Genomic DNA, 10,067 nt, shown 5'->3' with positions numbered 1-10,067 from the left:
AGGCGCCACCCACTTTGCATGAGCACAAAGGGCTGCTCCGCGGCGTCCTATCCTCCCCTTCGTTCTCTCTTCCGCTCACCGTGCGGAAGCAGCCGCAGTGGCAGCCGTGCGGTGAGCGATGCTCCTTGGGCGGAAGCGGGCGGCATCCAGGCGAAAGTGGATCAGCGGCAGCTTTCTCCCCCTCTGCCGGCGAGACGTCAAGAGGAGAGGTCGCCCGCTGACCAATGGACGCCGATGCGCGTATAAAAGCCTCGAGGAAGTGGCATCGGCAACGCGGTCTCGTCTCCTCAGCGACCACAGTCGAAGCGGCGGAAGATCTCCTCAGCAGGACCCGTTAACACACTCCCCACGGTCGGTCTTGGCACCGCGCACAGCCATGAGGAGTCTGGTCAGTGTGCGTTGCTTCTCGTGCACGTGCCGCGGGTGCGCTACAGCTTGCATCGAGACGTCATATTTTTGGTCGTTTCTTCTGCCTGGATTACTTACTGCACGTAGTCACGCTCGAAGCGCTACCGTCTGTCTGTTGGCGTCATAGTGTGACGCAATCGGGCGATTAGCCTATTTAGCGCGGAGAAGCTGCGTTTATTTCCTTTACTTCTTTCGCGTGCGGCCCCCCTCATAATCATTCAGCTCGAGTGCAACCACCTGTACCGTCTATTCGGTAGCTGCAGCTTATGGGTTTGCGTAATGTAAATCTTCAGTTTGCTTTTTTTTTCACGCACAGTAGCCGACACAGCTTGATAGTACCGTATGTCTAGTGATCGCGAGGTTTTGCAAATAATTCTCCAACCATTTGTTTACCTTAACAACGTTTGTGTCGACGTTAGACAACAAAGGTCTCCCCCTCCCCGGATCTTATTATTCCATAGTTATTGTTAATATTCATGAGGAGTGGAGCTACGCTGTATAAGATACCGTTTGGCAGTTTAGCGTGCAACGCAGGGAATACAAAGGCTGACAGTGGTGCCATTTTGTGTTGACGCTCTGAGTGGAACTGTCCGGGAGTTATACAAGGTGGAATCTTCCTTTGAATGCAAGTGATTGAAAGCAAAATATTGCGCTGGCTTAGCGCATGCGTGTACCCTAAGGTTTCCTCATATTTTTTCACAAATTTTTAAATAGAATTCCACGAGGAAAGAAAATGCAGTGCAGCCGAAGCTTTTCCTTTCAAAGTAATGAATAACACGTGAGAGAGGAGCCGGTAAGCTTTCCAACAAATGTTTGTCGATCCGCTAAATGTGCTACATACAGAAGACAATCCTTATAGAAATGTATTCCCAAACGTAAAACACGGCGGAAGCACCAATTTCTTTTTTTTTTTTCGCCATCAAGTGGGACCGGAAGTCCGAAGTCTGACCTCGGGCAGATGGGCCCCACTAGTTAGCACCTTTTTCGCATCGCTTTACGGCTGCAGATGAGGCTTTCATCGCCGAGTTGTCGTTCGGCTCGAGTTCTCGCAAACCTAATGAACCCCTACCAGGTAGGCCCTCATGATAGACTTCTTGGGGTCAGCGGGTCGCGCTGTAGAGGTGAAGAGAGCATAGCCGAACTCGCAAGTGCGCTTGTTCACGTCATCTACCGCGACCGCCTGCGCTGTGCGTGACACATAACGGCAATTAAGGAGCACACGATTACCACCGACAGAGTGTTTTCCGCGTCTTCGCGGTGCTCAGGGCTCTAATTATCTTGCCAGGTATTGTCACAGGAGACGGTTGAGGCAATTACGTCCATTAATTTCCTCTCGGTGTCGCCTCCTTTTACGTGACGACGACGGCAGCGACGCATCCCTAGTCTCATTATTTGGTGCCTTTGTAGCGTAGTCTTATATTATCGTGACTTCCGTGGTACTTTCTGTGCCGCGGTAGGTGCCGACTATTGCGCAACAAAACAGTGTGTCGCTGTCCTCTGGCCTGCCTGAGTTGCGATATCTACACTGCGCCGCTGGACCTGTAGGCCTCCTCACCCCTTCTTGTTTGATAAGCAACCCGAAAATTTGTGCTTAGTGGAAGCCATCGTCCTGTCTCATTACCGTGTTATTACGTCAGTGTAAGTGGTTTGTTTTCCCGAGGAGCTTTCCTCACCTCAGCAAATGCAGTGCAACGGGGGCCATTTAGTTCATGCGTTATCTTCGAAAGAAAAAGAACAAAAAAGAACTTGGCATTGTTTTTGTTTTTTAACTGTCATATAACCGTATTGTTTCTGCGCTGTCTGCCCCTCAGCATTCGATTTCTTTTTTATTAGGCGTCGCAGGTATTCCGTTCAGGCTATAGTAGAAGACATTGGCCGGCTGCCACAGCCCTTCATTTGTTTTCTGCGTTCTTCTGGAGGTTAGCTACCAACCCTATATGCCGTGCAAGAATAGCTTTATTATGCAATCTTTTGCCCTTTATTTAATAAAGGTTTATAGGAGTGTGTTGTAGCCTTATGAGGAATTACTGGTTCGCTGCACTGCGTCAAAAAGAGCGAGAAAACCGTTTCTTCTTCAGTAGTTGGAAACAGTGAATTCTTAAACGCCAAAGAGTATTGGTTTAATCTTCTCTGCAAGCCATTATTTCTGTGATGCACTGAATTTAGCTCAATGCAGCATTCAATACATGCTTCTCCCAAAGGCTAGGTAGCTTGTAGTAGTACGGGGTCCCATTGAGTATCATTTAAGCGATCCGGTTCAGAAGTAGCAATCCTGTTTTACGGCGAACTGTTGTTGGATCGATAATAGTAATGCGGTCAGTGTGCACCGTCCAGGAAATTCAGCAGTTATGTCGTTTGTTTTCAGCTAGCACCATAGATAAAGAAAACATATATCGGCAAGTCGGGACGTCTGTTGCATACCATAATTATGAGATCGAATTGCGGCCCCTTTGGCGGGGCCGGAACTCCCATCCACCAGGCAAACCCATGCACAGTAAGCAGCCACTTCTAATATAAGTTCTAAAAGCGAGAGTAGTTTTAGTACGATCTGGAAATGAAATTTGAAGGAAGTTACGCAAAAATAAATGTTGTCCTTAGTTATAGTAAAAGGTTGCTGAACTATAGCTTCAGGAGACAAAAACCAGCGCCGTTGATATTGTACACCATAGTGTTCATGTTGACGTCATTCTGTTCCGTTTTATCTTCTGTTGCAGATTTTCGTGAGCGCCGTTGTTGGCGTTGTGCTAGCTGGTGACATTGGAGGAGGTGGCGGATTCGGAGGCGGCGGATTCGGTGGCGGAGGCTTCGGCGGAGGGGGACACGGTGGCGGCGGTGGCGGATACGGTGGTGGCGGCGGTGGCGATGGAGCCGTCCACAGGTCAGTGCAGTAATGAGCTGGAGCCTAAAAAAGAAAAAAAAAAAAGCAGCTGGTTATAAACCTATGTGGTCAGTTGTATAAGCTCGAGCTTGTGCCAAGCCGGTGATGAGTACGTTGTACAGAAGAAAAAAGGCACTTTCGAATAAACAGACTCGCAGTGCGTAACCGAACAAAACAGGTATTCTTATCAAATAATAATCGATAATAAGATATAGTTGATAGTAGTATTTATAACTTTCGCATTCCAAATGCCCTAAAAGAAGAAAGTGAACCACGTCCATAATGGTGATATGAGATATCGCCCGTTAAAATTTCGCTAAAAATTAGAAAGCTTATTTCATTTTGCGCAGATCAAAATGAACGTCGTGTTTGTTTGTTGTTTTTTTTTCCTCATTCAATAATTCCTCTCTCCTCAAAAGACGTTCGCGGAGCTTTGGTAAGGTGCGAGATCCGAAATAAAAGCTAGGGGCACCATTCCAAACACTCCCCTTCTATAATATTGTTTTACGGTTAGTTGAGTGTTTGTTTTAGACTGCCATGACCGATTTTTCTTCTCATCTAGTTTCAAGGGTCAGCACCTCTAAAACATTAGTAATTAAGCTATTTAGCGGGTCTTGAGCAAGAAATGTGTCTTGATCTATGGCCATAGTTTGGTTGATTTATTTAGCTCCTCAAACGTTATCACATCTGCGTTTCCCGTCGGTAATTAGATATTTAATTTAGTCACTTTTTAAAATGTTAGGTTACCTCCAAGGTTCTTGCGAGGTTAATTCTTGCTCCAGATGGGCTGAGGTTCTTTTCAGCATCGGCTGCCGAAAGCTAGGCGTTTCCAAGCTTGCAGCCCAATTTACCCGCGATATCTTTACGTCCGATGTACCAGCAACTTTCTTCGCAGCGTAGCTGTCTGTTGAATGTTCCACTGTGTACCTACGCGAGCTGTGTACCATCCACGTGAAAGCTACTTACTGAGTTTACAAATTAACTATAGCGAACTACGAGAGTAGATTATAAAGCGATATCGCCAAGAAGGGGACTGTGAACGGAGCGGAGCGTAGGATCATGGGATTAGTTTAAAATCGCACCTCATGTAAAACGCTATAACACTCGCTAAGTCTCAAGCCAAAACTTCGACCGGTATCGATTGCGCCTTTGTTATACAGCAAGGGATTCTTAGTGTAACAAATGGTAGCTTAGGGCAACAAACTGGATTCCAAGGGAAGGAAAGCGTAGCAGTGGGCGGCAGAAAGTTAGGTGGGCGGATGAGGTTAAGAAGTTCGCGGGAGTCAAGTGGATGCAGCTAGCACAGAACCAGGTTAATTGGAGAAATATGGGAGGGGCATTCGCCCTGCAGTGGGTATAGTCAGGCTGATGACGATGATGGTGATGAAGTGATTCTTGTGCGCAGGTTTGTGATTACAACAAAAACTACCTCTGGTGGAGGCGGCGGCGGCGGCTATGGCGGCGGCGGCGGCTTCGGCGGCGGCGGCGGTTTTGGAGGTGGTGGCTTCGGCGGCGGCGGCGGTGGTGGCGGCTTCAGCGGTGTCGGAGTCGGTAGTGCCTCCAAATTCAAGGGAAGCACAATCTACGTGCTGAAACCGCGTGTCACTGGCGGCGGTGGCGGCGGCTACGGCGGTGGCGGCGGCTTCGGAGGCGGAGGCGGAGGATGGGCGCCCGGCGGCGGCGGCGGCGGCGGAGGCTGGCAGCCAAGTGGAGGCGGCTGGCAGTGACCGGCTGCACAACTACCCACAGACATGCAAAGTGTGCGTAAACGGCACCGTGCATCGTGAATAATACTCGTTCACTGCGGAGGAGATAACATAACAATGCGGCAAAGCTACAAATCTGGCACACAAGATGCTTTGCACACTGTTCAAGCTCCTGAAAAGAAGCTGGCATAATGTATACTCAATTAAAGCAATGACAGATGTCACTAATGCGCTGAACAGAAATCTTAAGTGAGCAGAATGAAAAGCAGTGTCGTCCACTTTCAATGATGGTGCGCCATGCTGGAAAGTTCAGAAACGTTTATTACTTACGTAGTTAGGGTAGTTAGGACGTTTTTACGATGGCTATATAATGCAAAGAAAAAACACATATCTCTTCGACTTCTGGTCAAATCAACAGACGTATAACCAGTCTTGTTTTTTCCTATCCAGGAGAAATGAACGTGCCTTCGATGAATCGTCTTCTCGGCTGAATTCTACCACGTCTGGCCTCAACACCATCGTCAGGATCACACCGAATTGTAAATGTTGTACAGAGCGGGCCTCTTCCTGTCCGTATTGTTTAAATAAACTGTTACGAAACACTACTCTCCCACACTGTTACACACTCAGTTGAAAAAAAAAAAAAAAGCTCTTCTAGGTGACTGCCCTGAATAGAGAAGAAAGGTGAGGCGCCAGCACAGGCAGTAACAGGACGTACAGCGGGGAAGGCTCGCAGAATGATTGCACCTTTAGTGACCGTTTCTAGCTTCGGAGTGCGTAGACAGCAGTGTTAGGGCTAAGGATGCTTTACAACTAGTAGGTTCCATTCTGGCAGAAAAAAAAAAAAAGAAATCTTGCCTAATATAGAGATTTTTCCAAAACGTTTTCCTCGCCCACCGTCGTGAATAAATTTACGATAATTCACTTTACACAGAAGGTTGCTCAGGTAAGTAAACTTGGCCCGATTGCAGGATCAGCACAAGATGACACAATTTAGCAACTTCGCCGCACTGTCACTCTATCTTCTCTGTCTAAATGATATAAGTAAAACTTTATGCGGCACTTTGAACTACTAAAGTGCGATAAGGCGAAAGTCTTTGTTTGAAACTTCGCTGATTCCTGGTTTTATTGCGTCTGCTTCTGTAGGCTGTGTGGTTCAGCGTTCGAGGAAGCGGCAAGGAGGCACCGCACGGACGCCTGGATCGGTATGACGCGACAGCGGGCTACCAGCCAACATATAATGTCCCGCTTTAACGCCGTATGAACGTGCCTGCGTGGCCTAGATAACGTGAAAACAAAGGTCTTGGCATGCCGATTGTGATATCACCCTCCCGTATGAAAGGTGAAGCCCGAGTTGGCAGCGCCTGCCTAACGTAATGGCAGGAAGCCCTACGTCCAGCTAGTGCTCGGTCATGTCAGTTGCGCCAGCTACTGCCGCCCACATAACAAAAGCGTATTACGCCTTAATACGTCCCCCTGTGGGGGGCGTGGGCCCAGGGTGGCCTACTTTGACCTATGGTGGCCTTCATCTTGGGTGGCATCACGTGACCTAGGGTGGTCGCAAAGTGTGCCGCCTTCTGCGAACGACAGTATGAGCCATTAAAGGCTTTAGCCTAACAATGACGCCCAGTGGGGCAAGTTGGTTCGTGACTTGGAAACACTACGATGGTGTCGTAAAATGATGTATTATTCACGCAGAAATTCGTTTCCAGGTAAAGGAAATCTGTGGGTATATTTGACATAACCTATTACAGGTAGTCATAGCGGTCCCAGTTATGTCGGCAAGGCTGTGCATATGTAAGTTAAGAAGCGTTATTTTTATTGCGAAATCAATACTATACTTTAGGTTTCAAGCCTTATTCAGCGTAGCGCGGCCTGTAGCCAGGTCGTATCCACGTGACGCTATGACGTCACACCCCACGTGGGCTGGCAGGAGCTGCCAACTTGGGTCTGTCGTTTCACATCGGACGGTTATGTCAGAATCAGCCTGCTAGGACTATTCACGTTACCCCTACAGCCCACTAAAGCACGTTCGAGAAGAAAAAGAGAAGAAGAATGCTCGGTCCCCCGCAGCTAATGCTTTCGCTCAAAATTTGGTTCAGCAGCGTTAAACCCTTGTATTTTTTTGTCAGTGGGTATTCTAGGGCTTTTTTTTTCCTCGCTTTTTTCGGGAGTCATATAGACACGAGATTGCATTTAACGTAGCTTAACGCGTAAAAGGCCTGCTTTGCTGCCCTCCGCAAGGAGAGCTGCTATAAGCAAATGAGGCGTCCTCAGCTATCCTAAGGTCAAAGGGGACAAAATTGTAACTATCTGGCGCAGCTAAAAACCGATTGTTTCTATATGAAATGAATGGCGACTAACTCCTCATCTCATAAAATGGTGACAAAACAGTTTCTTCTGAATAAGTCTGAGCCAAAATTCGTCTGATTCAGCCATTAATTACGCGAGAGCAGAAACGTTATATATTTCTTACTCCCCTCAAGATATGCTAATCCACGTTTCTTAATGTCGCTGGTAGAAACAAACTCGAAACTAATTAAACGTTTACGAAACCTACAGCCAAGATATACGGTGCTCTAATTTGAAGAGAAATGACTTTTCAATACACAAAGTATTCTGTCTGCCTAGGCTATGGTGCAAGGCGAATATAAAATGCGTGGATTAATTGTCGAGGACACTCTGCTAAATGAAGTCAATTATTAAACCTTAAGTGGCCTAGCGCGTTTGTTTACCTCAGAAGCATTGCAGGCAATTTCTTATATTGTTACAGTGTCGAGGCATTGTCATTCAAATTTCCAAGAGAATACGCAGAATAACGCATGCAAAGTATACAGTGACGATTTGCCCAAACTCCCCACCCCCCTCCCCGATTTAATGCAACTGTTTTGTGCGCTGTTTCAAGGTAAGAACATAAAGCATAGAGTTTCTTACTGTCACCTACAAGGAAAGCTGGTGTCGGTGCACTTCAGCCACAGTGGACGCTGTAATCGTCGGACAACACGCTACCTCATGCGGGGCGAGACAGTGGGACTCTTTCGAGCATGTAGAGTGGCATTATTGCTGGGCTGCCTGATTCTAAAGACGCTGCTTCTTTGTATGCGCACTGACAAACATTTTCCGCGATGAACGAATGTATGAGCTTGTCATGGAGATCTATGTTGGAAATTTTTCGGCCTTGGTTACGAAGTAAAGGTCGACGCAGTGCGCGGACCGACGGCCGCGGTTGATTTATGAGCAATTATTGGGGTGTTTTTCAGTCTCAGCCCAAAAAGGTTGCACAATAAAACTAAATATATTTCTAGTAGCGCAGGGTACATTGAGAACCGACAGTTGTGTTATTCGCCGATTTCGAAGCCAATCGGAACACGCGTGTTGGATCTAGGAGCGAAGTCATGAATTAATTCATGGAAAATGCCCAAATTCTGCACTTCTGAACATTAACATGACCATCACTTACTTGTGGAAGAAGAAGCTTTCTCTTATTACCTCAAGTTTTGCTCTGCAAAGTCAGTACGGGTAGGGTTCGGACGCGGCAAAAGCCGGCACTTCACACGCCTCTGGAGGCGAGAACATAGTGCGAGAAACCATAGGGGCGAAAGTACAATAGCATTCGACACCAATGAAGCATGAAGTTATTTTCTACGGTGTGCTTATTGTCCAATAGCAGAGAAGGCCATCTTTCGATTTGGGCAAATTTTAAGCTTACGTGCGCGTCTGCTCGTTGATCGCAAACTACTGCCACCACATGGAACGTTAGGGATCTGTTAGTGGAAAAACGTGTTTGATTTTGAAATATTATTGGCCAAACTTTAGAGGATTGCACGCAACCTCTTGGGAAAACTTTGCTTCGTGCCAGCAAGTAGCTCAAAGAAAATCATCCAAGACAATGGGGCAAGCCAAGAACACTTACTGCACTAAAAGGTTCTCATTTATTTCACTAATCACAAAGATAGCTGCTACAACAAGGCAACTGTACGGCCGCGATAAACGGCAGTCTTTTTTTTTTTTTTTTTTTTTATGATGCTTACACGCGTAGCTCGCGCTGCGTCGACAGGGCGGCGGGACTCTGCTCGTCAGAGCCAGGATTAGAACTCGTAACATATATTAAGCTGTTAAGAACCAACCTCTCTGCATTTCCTTTCATTAAATCCATATCTATCTATCTACCTAGAGCCATGAGTGCTGCGAATTTTGGTTTTGTTTTTTCTTGCTCCTTTCCTCCGGTGCCGGCCGCGCCCCGAGCCCTCTTGGTATGTGGGAGGTTTTTATCACCTCCCAGGCGTTTTCACAACTTTGCAGACGCGACAATAGCTGCGCTCCCCTCTACCCGAGAGGGCTCGTTTCCCGGAAACACTCTGCTGCACAGTTTTCTCTGCGGTCCCCCACGTGGCGCCGGTAACGAACGGACGCGAATGTTAATGGTGATGTTCGACACACGGCGTCTCGAAGACGTCCGAGCTGCGCTCTATTCAGCTCAAAAATTGGGAGCGAGCCCCTGAACACTTTGCAGTAGACCTGCATCGATGGCCTCCCGCTACGCGGCTAACGCAGGGACGATGCTGTTAATGGAGCCGTTTCGAGCTTTCTCTCAAGCGCAAGCGCGATTCAGTCTTGCCTCTCCGCGGTCAAAGCCACTTCGCGGTGCCTCTCCTGGTGCGGGAAGCAGCGACGCCGACGAGCACTCCCGCTAATGGCCACTGACTGAATTGTCACCCTGACCCCCTGTGGCTAAAGGGGATAGCATCCTCGTCTCAAACTCCCCGCGGCGCTTCCTCGGGAGATGCGGCAGCGGCATGGCTGGTTCCTCATGTGGACCTGGGATAGAGAAAGGAGGACGAGCGCCGGTTGGGAGAGGTTAAGAGCCTCGAGTGAAGAGAGCGTGGAGCGGGTATGCTGCGTTTTTATTTTATACAATTAAGGACCTGGGTCTGAGATTATTGACAACCCAGCGGGGTTGGGTGTTTTTAATCAACGAGTTTAATTTGCTCTGTAGTTTTGAGGCGGATCATGTGAAACGACCGCCCTGATGTTTTTTTTTTTTTTGTTGCCACGAAAAAGCAAGCATCAGACCC

General features: G+C 47.7%; 1 protein-coding gene across 1 annotated transcript; it reads left to right on the top strand.

Annotated features, from left to right (window-relative positions):
* Nucleotides 1-376: 376 nt before the first annotated feature.
* LOC146201967 (uncharacterized) lies at nt 377-5,013 on the top strand. Its single transcript, XM_084583779.1, has 3 exons — nt 377-388; nt 3,123-3,286; nt 4,692-5,013. Exons 1-3 carry the CDS (start codon nt 377-379, stop codon nt 5,011-5,013), a joined length of 498 nt encoding a protein of 165 aa, XP_084439905.1.
* The last annotated feature ends 5,054 nt before the right edge of the window (nt 5,014-10,067 follow it).

This window comes from Amblyomma maculatum, chromosome 1 (assembly GCF_055883805.1).
Source record: "Amblyomma maculatum isolate TAMU_Amacu chromosome 1, ASM5588380v1, whole genome shotgun sequence".
Taxonomy (NCBI): domain Eukaryota; kingdom Metazoa; phylum Arthropoda; class Arachnida; order Ixodida; family Ixodidae; genus Amblyomma; species Amblyomma maculatum.
The sequence above is the reverse complement of the archived record's forward strand: the minus strand, read 5'-3'. Positions and strand labels throughout refer to the sequence as shown.

What these genes read in the sequence shown, in the direction of transcription:
- LOC146201967 (XM_084583779.1), top strand. An exon ending in GGCGATGGAGCCGTCCACAG is followed by an intron (nt 3,287 to 4,691) that starts GTCAGTGCAGTA and finishes TCTTGTGCGCAG; the next exon opens with GTTTGTGATTACAACAAAAA.